Here is a 21,542-nt window from a genome sequence, read left to right on the forward strand (position 1 = left end):
GGCATGCCCATTTCGGATCGGGCTCTGTCCATGGCTAATTTCGAGCCAATGGTGGACAAGGCGGCTAAAAGAGTGGAACCATGGCAAGGCAAGCTACTAGCCTCGGGTGGCCGGCTAGTGCTTATCAACGATTGCCTGACAAACATTCCTATGTTTGTCATGGGTTTTTATCTTTTGCACAACGGGATCCATGAGAAACTTGACAAGATCTGATCCAGATTCTTTTGGGCTAAGGAAAATGAAAAACAACGGTACCATATGGTTAAATGGGATGCGATTGCCTCTCCTAAAGAGGTGGGTGGTTTAGGTATCATTAACTCCAGAGTTATGAACTGGTGCCTTATGACGAAGTGGGCGTGGAAAATTTTGACGGGACAAGGAGGTCTCTGGCTCTCCATATTCAAGGCTAAATATCTTAAGGACGATGGGATGACCTTTCGGCTGCGGGTCAGAGGGTCGTAGTTTGTGAATGATATCCGCAAGTTTCTACCTTTGCTGCGGCTAGGGACGAGATTTGTTGTGCATAACTGAGAATTGACGCTATTTTGGAAAGATGTTTGGTGGGGTGAGCGATCGCTTGACCTGGCATACCCCAATCTCTTTGCAATCGCGGGACAACATGAGGCGCGAGTTGTAGATACATGAGTTAATGGGCGCCTTCGGCCTTCTTTCAGGAGACCCCTTGGGCCTAGCGAAGCCCTGGAATGGGAGGATCTACGGGAGGCCCTGGCCTCTATGCGTTTATCTGCTGAGCGCGACGAGGTCCTTTGGCGGTTAGAGCCATCAGGAGGCTTCTCTACCGGCTCATTGTATAAGGAAATCTTCAAAGCCCCCCAGTCTATGATCTGCGTTCGCTTTGGAAAGCAAGAATGCCAGCAAAAATTAAAATCTTCTTACGGCAGTTGGCTAGGAACCGGATTCCTAGCGGTGACCAGATCCAAAGAAGACACGGCCCGGGTGACGGCATGTGTGTTTGGTGCATAGAAGAGGAATCTAGCGGCCACATAATCTTCCGATGCATTGTGCTCGGATGGTGTGGAGCTCACTTCGAGAGGCGACTGGATGTACTTGGAACCCGAATGGTTTCGCTGAGCTGTATGGGCTCATCATGACTAGTAATGCCCAGGATCGTAAGCTAGCTTGGCTTGGCGTGGGGGCGCTTGCTTGGTCTCTCTGGACTACACGGAACAAAGCTATCATTGAGGGAATTTTCTTCAGTCATCCGGCTAATGTTGTGTATAAATTGGTCGTTCTATTGCAGCTCTGGAAGGGGTTGACGAGACAGCGGGGCCGGCTCGGCGTGGATCGTCTCATCGCCCGATGGAAGGCCAAGTGTGCTGAACTTTGGCGTGTCGGATAGAGGGATGCAACGGCAGGCGTGCCGCCCTCCTCCGACCCCAGACCGCTCCTGGAGCGGTTCCCCCTTGCCCGTGACCGGCCCTGCGTTGCTATTTGGGCCTCTATGCCTTGTAGCCCTGCTTTTTTGCTTTTGCTTGACTATGTTCTCTACTGACTATTTGTACTTTAAGGGCCTCATTCTTAAGGCCGGGCAAGCGCCTCTTTTCAAAAAATTTGAAAAGTGCAAGTCGAATTAGGAGCTCAAATTGTTTGATGTTGTACTAACATTGATGTGTGTCTACAATTTTTTCTTTCAAAAAATTGAAAAAATTGATTTCATTGATCTCAGCTAAAGCTAGACCTTGCCCCCCGAATTTCCCTAGAGCAAGAGAAGCCACAGGGTTGGTGAAGCCGGTGATCCTGGCTTATCGGCCTGAAGCCCTCCGGCCTTCCACGCAGCGGAGTCAGCGGCCGCCGCCGCTCCAGCTCACACGTGCGCCGCCACCACGTGTCGCCCCGCGCCAATCACCGCCGCGGCATCTGTAAAGACGCCCTTGTCGCCTCCCGGAATCGCCCCACCACCCCGCGCATTTATTCCCCTCCCGTCCTCCCCCCGCGCCATGCCGTCGCGCCCCTCCTCTCCTCCCACGCCCGCCTCCCCGCCCGTCCGACACCGCCCGTCCCACGCTGGCGCCGCCCCCCGCCGCCGTCGCCGTCGCCGCAACGATGCCGGAGCCTGACGACGAGGGGGCGGGGCAGCAGCAGCCAAAGGCGGGGCCCGCGCTCGAGGGCCTCGTGGTGGGGAGCTACTGCCACGACGTGCTCCTCCAGGGCGGCCGCGTCGTGGGCGAGACGCTCGGCGGGGCGGCGGCCTTCGTCTCCACCGTGCTCGACGCCGCCTCGCCCCCGGAGGCCTCCTTCTCCGTCGTGTCCAAGGTCGGGCCCGACTTCGCCTACGCCTCCGCGCCGGCGCCCGCGCGGCACCCCCCGCTGCTCTGCCCCGCGCGGCCCACCACCTCCTTCCACGCCCGGTTCTCCGACGCCGCCGCGTCCGCGCACGCGCCCGACAGGCAGCTCAGGCGCGTCCACGCCTGCGATCCGATCTACCCCGATGACCTCCCCGACCGCCGCTTCGCCTACGGCCTCGCCGTCGGCGTCGCCGGGGAGGTGCTGCCGGAGACGCTCGAGCGGATGATTCGGCTCTGCCGCGCGGTGCTCGTGGACGCGCAGGCGCTGATCCGGGCCTTCGGCGCCGAGGGCGACGGCAGCGGCGCTGCCGTCCGCCACGTGGCGCTGGAGGGCACGCCGTACGCGCGGCTTCTGCAGCGGGTGGCGTTCCTCAAGGCGTCGTCGGAGGAGGCGCCGTACGTGGGGGTGGAGACGGCGAGACGGCGCTGCTGCGTGATCGTGACGGAGGGGAGGGACGGGTGCCGGCTTTATTGGGACGGCGGGGAGGCACGCGTGGCGCCGTTCCCCGCCGTCCAGGTGGATCCTACAGGTGCCGGAGACAGCTATCTCGCCGGTTTCGCGGCCGGTCTGCTTTGGGGGCTCTCAGCTACGGACGCCGCGCTGCTTGGTAACTTCTTCGGCGCAGCTGCTGTCTCCCAAGTCGGCGTTCCCACCTTCCATCCCAAGATGTTGCAGGTTTGCACTCTTTCCAGACATCAGTGCTCAATTTTTCTGTTCATTGGGAAAGCACCTGGCGGCCGATCAATTAAATGGGATCCAAAATAGTAGCTTTAACAAGCCACATCCTAGAACTTCCTGAAATATATACATGCATTTTCATCAATAGCATTTCGGTGTGGAGCATTGGTTGATTGTTAAGAAACATGTGTGATTGGAGCGATATGGTCATCATGGTATAAAACTTCTGGTTAAATCCTGTGATGCTAGAGAAATTTTCAGCAGCATTGTAAGCTGTACCTACTGTAAAAGAAAGAGCAGACCAAATTCATCCTTCTGGGTCAAGACCGTAAGCAGACGTCAAAGAAATGTTACTCTATAAATGTCACTCAAATTAGTAAAATTGATTAGTTACCATTCAACTCTTGTGATCTACTCCCTATTGGTTACATTTGGATTTTAACACCTTTTCCCTCATTGAATGACCAAAATCTAGATCAGGTTGGATTATTGGGGACCTAGACCTTTTCTTGAGCCTGTTTATCCAAATATGCTCTCTGAAAGATGTTCTCGCTGCGCATTAGCATTACATATGGTGTGGCTCCATTTCAAAAAACAAAAAACAAAAACATACTGTGTGGTCAGCTCTGTGTAAACATTACATGTTTAAGACAGAAGATAATGCCAGGAAGCGGGTGAAAATAAGACAAATGGCGTACTCAGCCATGGAGTTCTACAGTTCACTGGCTCCATATCCAAGGCGCCCTTGAACCAATGCCAATTGTCCAAAGGGGAACAGTTTATCCAAAAGCGATCATTGCTAGGTTATTAGGTTTTCAGATGATAGCATGTAGATGGTGTTAATAATAAATCAGGGATACACTGAGAAAAGTGGCATATTATTGAGATAAAACATGAGTGGGTATCACGATTCATCTGTTAAGATGATCTGAATGGATTTTCCTAGAGTTCCATGTGTCATATCATAAAAAAGAAACAATGAGAGGCGTCTCTAATGGAATTATTAGGGAATGAATTGGTTACGGGGTAAATAGTATCAAATTCTACAAAAATCTCAGGCCTGAGTGACCTCATCTAGGAGCAGGGAACCATGAAAGCAATCAGAAACTGCCCAGCTCCCGGTATTTTACTGCTGGCTTATCTTCCTATCTGTTTTTCCCATGCACGGTCAGTCCACATTTGCTCAGTTTTGCATCATGTTTACCTTCTATATATACCCTGTTTGCCAGGAAACCAAGCAGCAAAATACCCCAATTCAGCTTCCCTAATGGTACCACATTGGCAAATTTGATCCCCTCAAGGATTGTTAACCTGTGTGGTAACTCTTTATATAATAGTGCAAACTTGGTAGAGCTTAGTAAGTTTTACCAAACAATACTTTGGTATTACTTTTACATTTAACAGTCATGTGTCTGCTGTTACCTAAAATGTATTGATATTATACACTGCAAATTGGTGTATGGTGGCACAACATCAGTTATGTATTATATAGGGTTCATCTTTGCTCATTTCACAAGGATTAAGGAATGTATGATAAATTGGACACATATTTCATGGTCAACAGTTGTGTTGGTCCGAGTGGTTTTCACCCAAAATAGACCTGCTGTTGAGGTTCATAGAGGATAAGGGCCATATGGCTCAGATTCCGTTTCTGATTTAACCAAGATTTTGTGGTTTCAAATTCAGTTGTTCAAATTTACTAAACGTCAACCACCTGCCTTTTGTTTCGATTGGTTGCAGGCTGTCAAACGGATACTCGAGGACAAGGCGATACCATGGTCTAGTCCATGTATAAACGGCACCACCTTCACCTTCCAGAGATCGATTATGCACGATGAGCTACACGCGTCCCTGGAAGAAGCGGCGAGGCTGATGCGCGAGCAGTCACCACCAGCAACTGAGAATGGTGATGGTATTCTCTCGGCACAAGAGCCGACTTCACCGCCAAGTGGATGCTGACCTGAAGTTCACTGCGAAATAATGGGAAACTGCCCTCCCAGATTTTACATTGAGATCTGTACAGCCAACAGACGAAATAGATTGCTCGGCCAGAGCTTACACTCATGAACTGTGTTGAATAGGGTTCTACTCAGACAGTTTCTCATTTGTCAGGCAAAGCAAAAGAGCGAGTTAGCATATGGAGCACCATTCTGTAATACTGAGATTGAGCTTGTTTCGGCTGGGCTGTACATACCGCCCCTTCAAGTTCCCCCTATAATTTTGTAGTTCATGAGATCCAACAAAAGTACTCGTATTATGGAGGCAAATTTACACATGGTTTTAAAGTAAATTTAAACAGTGCTTCTATAGTATTTTCTCTTGACGTAATTTGTCTGATGAGGGGACACAGAGTATCCTTCTCCAAGCTCGAATGCTCCTTCATGAACAGTAAAATAAAAGAAAAGTAAGCAAAATTTAAAAATTCTGTTTTTTTATAACTTTGACAAATGTGTGTTACAAAAATTTATCAAAAATGCCATTCTTGGAAGTTGTGGCAAAAAAATGATGCTTTAAAAATGCTAGTTTTGGAAGTATTTTGGAGTGGTGATTGTTTTTTTGCCGTGACTTACACGAATGCCATTTTGCGCTGAAATTTGTCTGCCAAAAGAAATCCAGGTTTTCTTATTTTACTTTTTGTTAGGGAGCATTAATTTTGGGGCAGAAGAGGACTTTCCTGATGAGGTTGCTTTTACAACACAAATTTATCTATGGGTGAATTAGGGTTGTACACATGGATATCCATGGCATCCCCAAGTAAAACTGCCCTGCCATCAGGTAAACCTGATGGCTGTTAAGTTTTGTTGTTAACGCTGGTAATCATATGCATATATGTAACCAAACGCTGGGTGCAAATTGCATCTCCATAACAATACCCCTAATGCAGGCAACCAATCACTAGGTCATCTACGTTTTTTGCCCTGTTTTTGCTTACTAGGCCCTTCTCAGCCTGACTCGTTTTTTCCCTATAAGTCAGGCCCGGCAGCGAAAGCAATCAAATACGCTCTATGTCTTAGCCCGGACGGCGGGACGGCGGCTTTGCCCCAGTTTATGTATGATGTTGGTCAGGTTTTTTCCTTTTTTCTTTTGGAATCTCATTGGGGAATCTGAATTTTTACCTGCGTATGACGAGTGGCAAGCATTAGGTCATGGTGTACACTATCATTTTGGCAAAAAAAAATAGTGATAACTTTTCTAGAAACACAATACAGATGCAGCTGCTTACAAATGTGTATGCACGCTCACCATACGAACACACACACACTATGCCTATAAGCACTAGTGGCTAGGCGCCTGGGCCTGTTATGCGAACAGCGGAAGTTGTGTGCGCATTTCTTCATCTTTATCTCAAACAAGAAAACTTTTTCGCATCGCGTGGTATCCATCGAAGAAAACTAGAAACTTTTCTCAAAGGGAAAAACAGTCTCACTTTCATTTTTCAAAAATAATTTTAAAAAATAAAAAACTTTTTACCGTGGCTAATCTGACTGTCCGCCCTTTCACTCTGCCTTAGTGGGTTTGATCTCCGGGAAACTTAAGCCGGAATGGCACCTCGTAGTTGACGAACACGTCATATCTTTGAAAGAATATCGCCAACATTGTATTAAGTCTAGGACTTGAATCCTGATGGGCAGATTCTATCACAAGAAACTTAACTACCTGATATGCTTGTTCACAATAATAACTAAATTAGTCATATATTAAAATTATGATATTAAAAAACTGCATACCATATATTTGTTACATAAATATAATTGTGTTTGCAGGCACAAGGTCGTGTGTTCAAGGAATATTGATTTCAACCATTTTTCTCTCTCCTTACATAGTCTACAATTTTAGATTTCAACCATCTTCCTACTATTATTTCATCTTAGATCTTCTACTGGAGGAGAAGTAATGACTCTTCTCAACCTTTTTTTCAAGAGTACCATGTCAAAGGTATACCATAACTTTATAGAAGGCACAAATGTCATTTCTTGTTGTAGCTTTGCGTAAATGGCTTGCTATATTACTTGAGCAGTAATTGTTGATACAAGTGATGGACGATGTCATTAAATTGTTTTTTCAGTATGTGAAGACCCGTTGTGTTAAATTGCGAGTTTGTATCGATGTTTTGGTATCTCACTAATAAAGACGACTATTTCTTTAGTAGGAAACGACAACCCAGACGATAGCGAGGCTTTTATGGTGACTTCATCGATCTTTAAACTCTGTAAGTCCGATTCGACCTTCGGCAGAGTGCGTGGGGGTGATGTGAGTGTGGGTGCATGCATCCATATTGTAATCGATGTTTCTAGAAAATGTCTTTTGATTTTTATTCTTATTTTTTTCGAGGCAATGATTTTTATTCCTATGTTCTATAATCGCAGCTTCGAACACCAATTCCTGAAAATCATATCCACGATGGACCCATGGTTGTCCTGGGCCCAAGAGAAATATCCTAGAGGACCAGAATCCAAGTTTTTTCTTGAAAGGAGAGGAAAAAAACATCCTCGTCGTGTGGCTTCCCGGTGAGGTTTGGTTCCTGGTTCGTTATCTCCCCGCCGTCTCCCACCTCCGTCCACCGCCAGCCTCCATTTCCACCGCCAGCGCCACCAGGTGAGCTCACGGGGACTGAAGACCCGCACTGCAATCTCCCAACCCAGTATTCATCTCGTCCTCTGAAATTCCCAGCTGTTGCCTGCTTCCGCTGCCACAGGAGAACGGGGGGCGGGCGGGCGCCATGGAGCTCTGCTGCTCGGGGGTCGCAAGCGGCGGCGGCGGGGCCGGTGCCGGGACACCTCGGGCACAGAAACCCAGGACTCCTCCCGGGTTCCTGACTGCCCCGCCCAGCAGGCGGCCGAGCAGCCGCGCCGGCTGCCGCCAGCTCGCGGCGCCGCCCTGCGGCGAACGAGTGGGCCGGCCCGGCGACGCGGGCAACGTCATCCACATGCTCAGTTCGGCCGCCGCCGCCGGCCCGGAGGAGGCCCTCGAGCTGTTCAGGTCCGTCGCGCGGCAGCCCAGGGTCGCCCACACCACGGAGTCGTGCAACTACATGCTCGAGCTGATGCGCGCGCACGGCCGGGTCGGGGACGTGGCCCAGGTGTTCGACCTAATGCAGAGGCAGATCGTCAAGGCCAATGTGGGCACCTTCTGCACCGTCTTCGGGGCGGTCGGCGTCGAAGGGGGCCTCCGGAGCGCGCCGGTGGCCCTGCCGGTGATGAAGGAGGCCGGGATTGCCTTGAACGCCTACACCTACAACGGCCTCATCTATTTCCTCGTCAAGTCTGGCTTCGACGGGGAGGCCATGGAGGTGTACAAGGCCATGGCGGCGGATGGCGTCGTGCCGACTGTCAGGACCTACTCCGTGCTGATGCTGGCGTTTGGGAAGAGGAGGGACGCTGAGACTGTTGTTGGGCTGTTGGGCGAGATGGAGGCTCGTGGAGTGAGGCCAAATGTGTACAGCTACACCATCTGCATCCGGGTTCTTGGACAAGCTGGAAGATTAGAGGAGGCGTACAGGATTCTTCGCAAAATGGAGGAAGAGGGGTGCAAGCCCGATGTTGTCACCAATACTGTGCTTATACAGATTCTCTGTGATGCCGGGCGACTTGCTGATGCCAAGGATGTATTTTGGAAGATGAAAGCGAGTGACCAAAAACCTGATAGAGTGACCTACATTACTCTCCTAGACAAGTGCGGCGACAATGGTGACTCGCGGTCAGTAAGTGAAATATGGAATGCTTTGAAAGCTGATGGGTATAACGACAATGTTGTTGCTTATACTGCAGCTGTCGATGCATTGTGCCAAGTTGGGAGGGTCGATGAAGCCTCAGATGTTTTCGATGAGATGAAACAAAAGGGTATCGTACCTCAGCAGTATTCATACAACTCCTTGATATCTGGATTTCTTAAAGCTGATAGGTTTAACCGTGCTCTGGAGCTGTTCAACCATATGAATATTCATGGTCCTACTCCTAATGGCTACACACATGTTCTGTTCATAAATTACTATGGAAAATCTGGCGAATCTCTGAAAGCACTTAAAAGGTATGAGCTTATGAAGAGCAAAGGAATTATTCCCGATGTTGTTGCTGGTAATGCTGTATTGTATGGTCTTGCTAAATCTGGGCGGCTGGGAATGGCAAAAAGGGTCTTCCATGAATTGAAAGCTATGGGAATTTCTCCAGATAATATCACCTACACGATGATGATCAAGTGTTGCAGCAAGGCATCGAATGCTGATGAGGCCATGAAGATCTTCTCTGAAATGATCGAGAACAGATGTGCTCCTGATGTTCTTGCAATGAATTCTTTGATTGATATGCTCTACAAGGCAGGCAGGGGAAATGAAGCCTGGAAAATCTTCTATGAACTGAAAGAAATGAACCTTGAACCCACTGACTGTACTTACAACACACTTTTGGCAGGATTAGGAAGAGAAGGTAAAGTCAAGGAGGTAATGCAACTGCTTGAAGGAATGAACTCTAATAGCTTTCCACCTAATATAATAACGTACAATACTGTTCTGGATTGTCTCTGCAAAAATGGGGAGGTGAACTATGCACTGGGCATGCTTTACAGTATGACGATGAACGGTTGCATGCCTGACCTTTCATCTTACAACACTGTGATGCATGGTCTTGTTAAAGAGGACAGATTTGATGAGGCATTCTGGATGTTTTGTCAGATGAAAAAGGTTCTTGCTCCAGATTACGCAACAGTGTGTACTATCCTCCCGAGTTTTGTGAGGAGTGGATTAATGAAGGAAGCTCTGCATATTGTTAAAGAATATATTCTTCAACCTGATTCTAAAGTGGATAGATCTTCGGTCCAATCACTGATGGAAGGGATACTGAAGAGGGATGGTACAGAGAAGTCAATTGAGTTTGCTGAAAACATAGCATCAAGTGGCATTCTTCTGGATGATTTGTTTTTGTGCCCAATAATTAGGCACCTTTGCAAGCATAAGGAGGCTCAGGCGGCACATGAACTTGCCAAGAAGTTTGAGAATTTTGGTGTTTCGCTAAAAATTGGGTCATATAATGCTCTTATTTGCGGCCTTGTGGATGAAGACCTGATTGATATCGCTGAAGAGTTGTTCTCTGAGATGAAGAGACTCGGATGTGACCCTGATGAGTTTACTTACCATTTGATTCTCGATGCCATGGGGAAGTCAATGCGGATTGGGGATATGCTGAAAGTCCAAGAAGAGATGCATAACAAGGGATACAAATCAACTTATGTTACCTATAACACAATCATTTCGGGTCTTGTAAAATCAAAAATGTTGGACGAGGCTATAAACTTATACTACCAGCTGATGAGCGAAGGCTTCTCTCCCACCCCATGTACATATGGTCCTCTTCTTGATGGGCTGTTGAAAGATGGAAATGTTGAAGATGCAGAAGCTCTTTTCGATGAGATGGTGGAGTGTGGCTGCGAGCCCAATTGCGCCATCTACAACATTCTGCTCAATGGATATCGATTAGCAGGTGACACAGAGAAAGTTTGTGAGCTCTTTGAGAACATGGTGGAGCAGGGGATAAACCCAGATATAAAATCATACACAGTTGTCATCGACACCCTCTGCGCAGACGGGCGGTTGAATGATGGCCTGTCTTACTTCAAACAGCTGACAGATATGGGACTTGAGCCTGACCTCATCACCTATAACTTGCTCATACACGGTCTAGGTAAATCTGGAAGACTAGAGGAGGCACTCTCCCTCTACAATGACATGGAGACAAAAGGAATCGCCCCGAACCTGTACACGTACAACTCACTGATCCTCTACCTGGGAAAAGCAGGGAAGGCCGCTGAAGCCGGCAAAATGTACGAAGAACTGCTGGCGAAAGGCTGGAAGCCCAATGTTTTCACATACAACGCCCTTATCCGAGGGTACAGTGTTTCTGGCAGCCCTGAAAATGCCTTTGCGGCCTACGGTCGGATGATTGTTGGAGGGTGCCGGCCTAATTCGAGCACCTACATGCAACTTCCAAATCAAATGTTGTAACTGACAAGTTAGTTACTGTGTGAACTGCTTTCTGTATAGTCCTGTTCTATAACTGGGGAAATGATCAACCGTAGATAGTGATCAGCAGTGACGCATCTGAGAGTACTCCTAGATCGCATTCTGCACTAATGCACCATTTTTGCTGGCAGAAATTTATGCCATACGATACACAGTTTACGGGGATCGTCTTTGCCATCTTCGCTTTCAGTGTTTCTTCTTCTTTTGACTGCCTTTTCCCCAACAGCGATCGGTCCTTCATACGCCATCTGCTTTCCTGATGGTGTTCTCCTTAAGCTGGTAGCTGAACTTGGACTTATTTGTTCTAGCTGTCAGTTGGTATGTTGATATGTTGACGCTCTGTTCGGTATCATCCGTAGGGTCCAGCTTATGACATGTTTTGCGACGAAAACAAACGAAAGTGCAGAGAGGGCTGATGATGGACCCGCACATATCGGATCAAATGAGCCCAGCAATAAACAAAAAAATCATTAAAAATACTAAATAAATCCAAAAAGTTCTGTTTTTTATGGAGAAAGATGTGAGTGTGTGTCCGTGCTAGATTTCAAAGCATTTGAATGTCTGAGTAGCTCTCAGCAAAAAAAAGACAATTTTATGAAAATATTTACTGTTTGGACCCGATTTTGCTTTTTTCCAAGAGCTATTCAAATATCCAAATGCTTTGAATTTTTTGCACGCACCTCATACACACCTCCCATGGAAAAAACATTTTTTATTTTTTCTAAAATGTTCAAATTTTACTGTTCACCGAGTGCAGATGAGCCCGGGTCCAGAATTAGATATTCGGCCAACTAAGCATCTTCAGCAGATCCTCTTAGACTCAAATTTATGGCCCGGAAGTAACTTTTGAGGAGTTAATGCATCTTCAATGTCGTCCATCAAAACAGACACCCTAACGTCTGCGGACACGTCTAGACATATCCGTGAGTAGTGGATATGGGGGCGGCATCCAGTCCTATACACCAAATGTCTGTCCCTGTTTTTTTAATCCTATATCCAAAGTACTTAAAATATGTAAGATAAATATCACTCTTCGTCCATAATCATGTTGTACAAATATTTCAATGCAACGACTATAGTTGTTTTGGCTAGTTTGGATGGTGAGTTTCACGTTAAACTCCATATTCGCAACAAGGCTGACAACTTCACATGGACCCTCTCGCCGTGTATGGGGCAGCCCAAGATGAGTTCAAGGCCGATTTTCTCCGTGAATTGGTTAATCTAGCAAAAGATAATCCCTATACCGTTCTTATAGGTGGGGATTTCAATTTGCTTCGATTTTCAAATGAGAAAAGCAGCGATAGGTTTGATAATCATTGGCCTTTTCTTTTCAACATTGTCATCGACATTCTAGATCTAGAGATGTTTTCAAGATTGGAAGACAATTCACTTGGGCGAACAGTCTTTTAGAACCGACATATGAGAAACTAGACTGCGTATTAATGGATACCGACTGGGAATCTAAAGTTCCTATGGTGTTTGTGAAGGAAATATGCCCTCGACGCAATAATAAAGTTGTTATTTATATGTAACACCCTCGATGCGACTATATCTCCCACGTGTCGAGGCACGACTTAGAGGCATAATCGCATTAAAGGCATATGTCGCAAGTTAGGCAATCTTCACAACATCCCATGTAATAAGAATAATAAAGGGGAGATAACATAGTTGGCTTACACTCGCCACGTCAATCAAGTACATAAATAACATTACATCATCCAAACACTCATGGCCCGACTACGGCGCCAAAATAAAAGAGAACCCAACATGCGACAACGGTCCCAATCACCCCCAACTGGGCACCACTACCGATCATCGGGAAAGGAAACATAGTAACATTGAGAGTCTTCGTCGAACTCCCACTTGAACTCAAACGCGTCTCCTGGAGCGGAATCATCAGGCCCTGCATCTGGTGTAATAGTAATCTGTGAGCCACAGGGACTCAGCAATCTCGCATCCTCGCGATCAAGACTATTTAAGCTTATAAGTAAGGCAAGGTAAAATATGAGTGGAGCTGCAGCAAGCGACTAGCAAGTATGGTGGCTAGCTTATACGCAAAAGAGAGCGAGAAGAGGAGGCAAAGCGCGAGTGAGAAACTAGAGAGCAACCTGCGCAAACATTACTCCAACACCGTGTCCACTTCCCGGACTCCGCCGAGAAGAGGCCATCACGGTAACACACTCAGTTGATTCATCTTAATTAAGTTAAGGTTCAAGTTATCTACAACCGGACATTAACAAATTCCCATCTGCCCATAACCGCGGGCACGGCTTTCGAAAGTTCAAATCCCTGCAGGGGAGTCCCAACTTAGCCCATGACAAGCTCTCACAGTCAACGAAGGAATAGACCTTCTCCCAAGACGTTCCGATCAGGCTCGGTATCTCGGTAATTCAAGACACTTCGACAGGTTAAAACAAGACCAGCAACACCGCCCGAATGTGCCGACAATTCCCGATAGGAGCTGCACATATCTCTTTCTCAGGGCACACTCAGATAGGTCAAGCTACGAGTAAAACCAACCCTCGAGTTTCCCCGAGGTGGCTCCGCAGGCTGCCCGGTTCAGACAAACACTCAGAGGGAGCACTGGCCCGGGGGGTGGGTTAAAATAAAGATGACCCTTGAGTCTGCAGAACCCAAGGGAAAGAAAAGGCTAGGTGGCAAATGGTAAAACCAAGGTTGGGCATTGCTGGAAAAGCTTTAATCAAGGCGAACTATCAAGGGGTTCCCATTATAACCCAACCGCATAAGGAACGCAAAATCCAGGAACATAACACCGATATGACGGAAACTAGGGCGGCAAGAGTGGAACAAAACACTAGGCGAGAGGCCGAGCCTTCCACCCTTTACCAAGTATATAGATGCATTAAGATAACATAGCAATATAATGATATCCCAACAAATAAATAAAAGATGTTCCAACAAGGAACGGCCTCCAATCTTCACCTGCAACTAGCAACGCTATAAGAGGGGCTGAGCAAAGCGGTAACATAGCCAAACAACGGTTTGCTAGGACAGGGTGGGTTAGAGGTTTGACATGGCAATTTGGGAGGCTTGAAAGCAAGTGGTAGGCATCGTAGCATTTGCATAGCAAAAGAGCGAGCAAACTAGCATAGCAAAGATAGTAGTGATTTCGAGGGTATGATCATCTTGCCTGAGATCCCGCAAGGAAGAAGAACGAGTCCATGAAGAAGGCAAACGGACGTAGTCGAACGGGTCCTCACAAATGCAACGTTATCGGAACCAACCCGAAGAAGCCACACCGGAAAGAAGCAAACAATCATGGTAAACAACCACGACATGAACATGACATGATGCACAATCGAGTATGATGCATGTCCGGTTTAAATATGCATGGCATGGCAAAGTGCAAAAACAAAACTACAAATTAAGTGGAGCTCAATATGCAACGGGTTGCATATTGACAAAACACCAGATCAATTATTTAGTTCTCTCCCGGTTAGGTACTCAACAATATTAAATATTGTTAAACATGGCAAGAGGGTTAAGCAAATGAAAAGTACCCATCTAGTCAAGTTTAAATGAGGCCGGAAACAACGACCAACAATTCCGGAAACTCCTCATATGCATGTTTTTGGTTATGGTACTGTTCTACCCTAATCATTATTTTAGAGTTGTTAAACATGCAAAGTAAAACCACCATGTTAAACTAGGCATTTTTCTACCCCATTTACATATAAAGTTTGTTAGATTCGGAGCTACGATTATTTAGTTATGAATTACAACATTTTAGCATGGCATAGGAGTAAATTTAATCAAACAACATTTTAAACATTTCAAACATAGATGAAAGTTGCATATTATTAAACTAGACAAAATTCTAAGCAACTTTCATATATAAAACATTTTAATCCGATGCACAGTTGTGAAGTTATTAAATGCATGAAGCATGAGGGTTGTTCCGTAAAACTGACATCTCTGGATAAATAGGAAAAACCCCAGAACATAAAAAAAATGTAATGGGCCAAAACTGACTGGGCCAACAGAGTTCAGGAGAGTGGCTGGAGGGAGCTGCTCACTTTGGGCCTTCGGGCCGGCTGAACCAAAACAGGGGTGGTGCTGGGCCGCAGCAAGCTGCAGATGGGCCGATCGACGCAGGGCCCACCCGAACGAACGCGGATCTGTTTGTCCTCCCCGTGTGCCCGCATGAACAGGGAGGCCATGGCGGCACCGGCGCAAGAGGCGGGGAAGGTGGATGGAGGGAGGCAGCGAGGATGGCCGGATCCGAACAAATCCGAGCGGGGCGGATCCATTCCCGGCGGTGGGAGGCGACTCCGGCGCGGTGGAGCTCCAGCGGCGCGGGCGTGAAGCTTCAGGCAAACCTGGCATTCCTAAGTAGGGAGAGAGGAGCCACCATGAGAGACACGGAGAGGGAAAACTGAAGGAGGAGAGGTCGCGGGGCGGATCTGGCCTAGGGGCTCCGGCAGCTACTGGTCGGTGGAGGAGCTCCTCGGAACTGCGGCGGCGGGGTCGAGTGGGGGAAACTCGGGTGGAGTGGGGCGAGCGGATGGTGCGTGCGGGGCACTCGGGCCCAGATCCGGCCCAGGCAGGCCTCGATCTGGGTTTCGCGGGCCTCGCACGGGCTGCGGTGGCGTGGGGAGGCCAGGGGCGACGTGGAGGCGCATGATTGGAGGGGAGCGCGGTCTGGTGGTGGCGCGGCCAGCTGTGGCACCGACAAGTGGCGGAGAAGGGGCGGCCGGCGCTGAAAACGAGGTGGGAGGTGGCGGCTGAGGGTAGGGGGAGGCTAGGTTGCCTGAAATGGACAAGGGGGTGTCCAAATATAGCCAAAAGAGCTAGGGTTAGGGGATTTAGGGGGGGGTTTGGAGCGTTTCGGAGCCTCCGATCGCGATCTGATGGACCAGAACGGAAGGGGGGTTTAGGTGGGCTGCAGGTGGGTTGTGAAGAGAGGTTGGGCTGAGATGAGAGGAGAGGAGTGCAGCCCGGCAACTGTTTTCAGAGACCGAAAACGTCCGACGTTAGACCGGCTATATTGCCGCTATAGTTATCCGTTGGGGCGTCAAACGGACTCCGAATGCGATGAAACTTGGCAGCCAGCCTACCTACACTATAACAAGACCGCATGCCAACTTTCACCCCATTCCGAGAACATTTTCAGGCCACTTATAAAATAATATTTCAAACATGCCGCGGGCGCGTGCAAGTGTGTCTGGGCTCAGAACTGACAACGGAAGGAACTGGGAGAACCTGGACGGATGCAAGTTTTGAAAACATGATGATGCAATGCACATGATGACATGATGAAATGCAACACGCAAGCAAATGACATGGCAACGACAGCGAATAACTGGACGACACCTGGCACATCGGTCTCGGGGCGTTACAACACTCCACCACTACGAGAGGATCTCGTCCCGAGATCTAGAATGGCACCGGAGGGAAAACAGAAGAGAAAGAGAAGAGGTAAAGCTAAGTTGCTTCTTTGACGAATGAGTGAAACCAAAGAACCTTGCGAGGTTGAACCAATTCGAGAAAAAAATACAACAAAGGTGAACAAGGTCGAAAACACTCAGTTAGAAAAGAGGGACAAAGAACATTGCGAAGACCTTGAGGTTGAAGGGCAAGATAAATAGTGAAAACACTCCGGTTAAGGAAGGTGATCAAGGAAGACCAAATTCGGGCAGCACTCCGGTTGAAAAGAAAGAAATTGAATAAGAACATGGTAAGATGAGAAGATACTTGATGCCATTACAAAACACTGCCTCCGGAACGAAGGGAAACAATATCTTGAGAGAGCACGGTTACAACAAATGCTAGAACGGAGTTGTTGAAAAACCAACAATGAAAAGAATAAGTTTGCTATGGTCTTATGGAATACATCTCGAATTATGAGGTGACAACCTGCCACTCACGGGAAAAGAATTGGATTGATAAGAACAAGGAGACGAGAAAGCTATATCACCGGGAGGATAAAAGAAGAACTTGGGTCCTTTATAAGCACCATAATTAGCAACAATCCTTAGGAAAAGTTTTAGGTGAAATATAACCCTAGATAACTCCAATGAAGAGATTGATGGATTTACAATACCCCATTCTTAACAACCTATGAATCATGAAACATGAACTCAAATATCAAGAATGATGTAAAACCACCTCCAATGATATGGTAGAAAGAAATGCACTCCGGATTGCAAGATGAAGAAAGCTTGAGCTCCTTAGAAAAGAAAACTCAATGAAAAACTTCTAGAAGGAAATAAATCCTTGATGAACCATCATGTAGAGCCTCCATGAAGAACTCCGGTAAACAAAAGATAACGAAAAGAAAGAGAAGTTGAAAACACAAGGTGAAACCTTGTAATGATTAGATAGATCTTTGGAATGATATAATTTAAATAACTTTGAGCTCCGGAAAGAAAGATTAAACAAGTGAAACCGAGAGTTTTGATGAGGCTCCGGAATAAGGAATTGAATTTACTCGATGAAACAAGAATAAGAATTACATTATGCTTATCCTTCATCAATTAAATTGATGACAATCAACGGATTTGACATATTACTTATTCTCGTGGAAAAGATTAAGAGAGATATAACATAAACTTGAGAACGTCTTCGACGAATCGACCGGTAGGATTGAAAACAACAAATGAATTGATATGATAACAAGGTAAGAAGAATCTTGAACGAACCACCGTAAGAATTGAAAATGAACGAAGAAGAAAAATAAAGAAGCACCGGGAAGAATTAGAGAACAAATGAAGATACTTAAGGGGAATTTATATACATGAGAACGAAGAGATCACGAGCTGATAAAAGAATACTTGAATGATGCACCAGTATGATTTGGAGAACGAGAGTTGAAAGCTGGAATGAATAATTATGAGATGATGGGCTTCGAAGAATCAAACTAAAAAGACTCCTGAATTACTCCGGATAGGTGAAAAGAATTCTCACGATCAAAACAATTATGAGAGGAAGGCAACAAGCTAGAATCACGAATCTTCACGAGAACAGATATGATTGAAGAGAAAATTATTCCTTGGTCTTTAAATGTTGAGAATGATGACGAGAAACACGACCATGAATAATTTAGACACTCCGGAAGAATCAAAACGAAGAGGTTAAACCAGCGATGAAAAGAATTTGAAAGATCTTGGTGAAAAGCATTTGACTGATGACAATTCATTCTTACGTCATACTTGAAATGAATTTGAGAATAACTCCGGGAGAATAAGACGAGTCAGGTAAGATCCTGGAAAAAGACCTGTGGGTTAGGGCCCACTGAAAAGAAACACCATAGAATGATTTAAAAGAGAGAATGCACCGGTACGATTAAATGGCTAGAATGAGATAACAACCTCGAAAGAGCTTGAACGAATGCAGAGTGGAAACACGAATCTTCGAGATATCTTGAGCACTCCGGAACAAAAGAATAGCGAGAAGTGAATGATTATGAGGTGCACCGGCATGAGAAGGTATTAGAAGGAGAAAAAGGTTATGATCAACAACAAAACTTGAATTGAATCCACCGGAGGAGAAAATGAGTGAAGAGTGACGAACTTGAAGCTTCGATAGAATCTTCACGAGAATTCATCGGGTAAGAACATTGAAAGAAAAGAATGGAGAGACTTCCATTGATAACATGGATACTAGAATAAGAAATCTGGTTCCTTGAAGAAAATAAGGGAGGGAGGGCGGGAAAAAAAGGCAACTTGGAGACGGATGAAATAAACACCATTGAGAAGACTATGAGTTGATCTTGCGGATGTTGAAAAGATTGGATCCCCTTGAAGAGAAACACGCCAGTTGAAAAGGATTGGCATGATGATCTCGATTATCGAAAAGGATTAGTATTCACATCGAAGTATGAGAACACCATTTCGGAAAGGTATGGAATCAACACTTGACTTGAAGCAACTCGAATACCACAACTCAAAACAAACAAATGATTGGCTTGCAGAATAAGCTGGAACAAACATATGATAGAGATTTCGTCCGAAGTTTTCTTGGTGGAGCCTACACGGGCTCGATCGTACAACACCATCACGTACAAGGCAGTGCACATGACATACGAAGCGTCCCCGAGTCGGCATAGCGAAGGACTCTTTAAGACACAATGAGACCACTGTAAAACTGACCGTGAATAGGTGGACCACTAGACGTCGAACCCCAATTTCGTATCATACATCTGTCGGAAAGATATCCTAAGAGCTACTTGAATTCCCACTTATAAACTCCCGAAACTTTCCGGTTATGCAATCAGGTGTTGGGGATACAGGGGAAGCATAATATCTCACCCAAAACTAGCAAATCCTACATCCAGCTGTATCCATCCTTCAACACATAACCAAGAAACCTTCGGAAATCGTCTACCTCAACCTTCGAAAAGCATCCGTTATACAAGTTATGGCAATACTCCCGAACTCCCGCCCCAGTACTGGGTGGCGTCGAGGTTATCTCACCAACGAACTGCATAAAAGAGATTTTCAATGTCGGCATACTAAACTCAGGTATTCTAGAACTGCAACGATAAAATTATGATGACAACACCTCAGAGCTCAACTCCCCGGGACACTTCCACTAAACCCCTGACAGGAGGCACCAAGACAATGTTCTCATCATAAAACCATCGGAACGATTCCAAGATACCCTCGTGATCCTAAATTTTTTTAATGAAATTTGAGAAGAGAATAGTTAAAACTCTACGTCAGGATGCCTTACCAGAGCGATGAGGAGACTGGGAAGTAAAAAGAATTCCTAAACTCTCCGATATATAGTTCCTAAAGACTCGAAACATTTTTCTAGACACAACTCGGCCGCTAAAAACGATCAAGCAATGGGGCTCCTAAGGTCGGGGAATGCTCTGATTACCAACTTGTAACACCCTCGATGCGACTATATCTCCCACGTGTCGAGGCACGACTTAGAGGCATAATCACATTGAAGGCATATGTCGCAAGTTAGGCAATCTTCACAACATCCCATGTAATAAGAATAATAAAGGGGAGATAACATAGTTGGCTTACACTCACCACGTCAATCAAGTACATAAATAACATTACATCATCCAAACACTCATGGCCCGACTACGGCACCAAAATAAAAGAGAACCCAACATGCGACAACGGTCCCAATCACCCCCAACTGGGCACCACTACTGATCATCGGGAAAGGAAACATAGTAACATTGAGAGTCTTTGTCGAACTCCCACTTGAACTCAAACGCGTCTCCTGGAGCGGAATCATCAGGCCCTGCATCTGGTGTAATAGTAATCTGTGAGCCACAGGGACTCAGCAATCTCGCACCCTCGCGATCAAGACTATTTAAGCTTATAGGTAAGGCAAGGTAAAATATGAGTGGAGCTGCAGCAAGCGACTAGCAAGTATGGTGGCTAGCTTATACGCAAAAGAGAGCGAGAAGAGGAGGCAAAGCGCGAGCGAGAAACTAGAGAGCAACCTGCGCAAACATTACTCCAACACCATGTCCACTTCCCGAACTCCGCCGAGAAGAGGCCATCACGATAACACACTCAGTTGATTCATCTTAATTAAGTTAAGGTTCAAGTTATCTACAACCGGACATTAACAAATTCCCATCTGCCCATAACCGCGGGCACGGCTTTCAAAAGTTCAAATCCCTGCAGGGGATTCCCAACTTAGCCCATGACAAGCTCTCACGGTCAACGAAGTAATAGACCTCCTCCCAAGATGTTCCGATCAGACTCGGTATCTCGGTAATTCAAGACACTTCGACAGGTTAAAACAAGACCAGCAACACCGCCCGAATGTGCCGACAAATCCCGATAGGAGATGCACATATCTCTTTCTCAGGGCACACTCAGATAGGTCAAGCTACGAGTAAAACCAACCCTCGAGTTTCCCCGAGGTGGCCCCGCAGGCTGCCCGGTTCAGACCAACACTCAGAGGGAGCACTGGCCCGGGGGGGGGGGGTTAAAATAAAGATGACCCTTGAGTCTGCAGAACCCAAGGGAAAGAAAAGGCTAGGTGGCAAATGGTAAAACCAAGGTTGGGCATTGCTGGAAAAGCTTTAATCAAGGCGAACTATCAAGGGGTTCCCATTATAACCCAACCGCGTAAGGAACGCAAAATCCGGGAACATAACACTGATATGACGGAAACTAGGGCGGAAAGAGTGGAACAAAACACTAGGTGAGAGGCCGAGCCTTCCACCCTTTACCAAGTATATAGATGCATTAAGATAACATAGCAATATAATGATATCCCAACAAGTAAATAAAAGATGTTCCAACAAGGAACGGCCTCCAATCTTCACCTACAACTAGCAACGCTATAAGAGGGGCTGAGCAAAGCGGTAACATAGCCAAACAACGGTTTGCTAGGACAAGGTGGGTTAGAGGTTTGACATGGCAATTTGGGAGGCTTGAAAGCAAATGGTAGGCATCGTAGCATTTGCATAGCAAAAGATAGAGCAAACTAGCATAGCAAAGATAGTAGTGATTTCGAGGGTATGATCATCTTGCCTGAGATCGCGCAAGGAAGAAGAACGAGTCCATGAAGAAGACAAACGGACGTAGTCGAACGGGTCCTCACA

The 21,542-nt window shown here is 46.5% G+C and overlaps 2 protein-coding genes across 2 annotated transcripts; both read left to right on the forward strand.

The window, feature by feature from the left end:
* The first annotated feature begins 1,921 nt into the window (after positions 1-1,921).
* LOC123086934 (inositol 3-kinase) lies at positions 1,922-5,275 on the forward strand. The gene is made up of 2 exons (XM_044508799.1): positions 1,922-2,982; positions 4,726-5,275. Exons 1-2 carry the CDS (start codon positions 2,065-2,067, stop codon positions 4,942-4,944), a joined length of 1,137 nt encoding a protein of 378 aa, XP_044364734.1. The 5' UTR covers positions 1,922-2,064; the 3' UTR covers positions 4,945-5,275.
* Positions 5,276-7,441: 2,166 nt separating this feature from the next.
* Positions 7,442-11,062, forward strand: LOC123086933 (pentatricopeptide repeat-containing protein At4g31850, chloroplastic-like). The gene is made up of 2 exons (XM_044508798.1): positions 7,442-7,581; positions 7,682-11,062. Exon 2 carries the CDS (start codon positions 7,706-7,708, stop codon positions 10,976-10,978), a length of 3,273 nt encoding a protein of 1,090 aa, XP_044364733.1. The 5' UTR covers positions 7,442-7,581; positions 7,682-7,705; the 3' UTR covers positions 10,979-11,062.
* Positions 11,063-21,542: the final 10,480 nt, after the last annotated feature.

The sequence above is a fragment of the Triticum aestivum genome, chromosome 4A (assembly GCF_018294505.1).
Source record: "Triticum aestivum cultivar Chinese Spring chromosome 4A, IWGSC CS RefSeq v2.1, whole genome shotgun sequence".
Classification (NCBI taxonomy): Eukaryota; Viridiplantae; Streptophyta; class Magnoliopsida; order Poales; family Poaceae; genus Triticum; species Triticum aestivum.

Bases quoted from the DNA above. Each gene is read 5' to 3' on its own strand.
- LOC123086933 (XM_044508798.1), top strand. From the start codon at position 7,706: ATGGAGCTCTGCTGCTCGGGGGTCGCAAGCGGCGGCGGCGGGGCCGGT.
- LOC123086934 (XM_044508799.1), top strand. From the start codon at position 2,065: ATGCCGGAGCCTGACGACGAGGGGGCGGGGCAGCAGCAGCCAAAGGCG. The intron at 2,983-4,725 runs GTTTGCACTCTT...GATTGGTTGCAG, and splicing joins TCCATCCCAAGATGTTGCAG to GCTGTCAAACGGATACTCGA.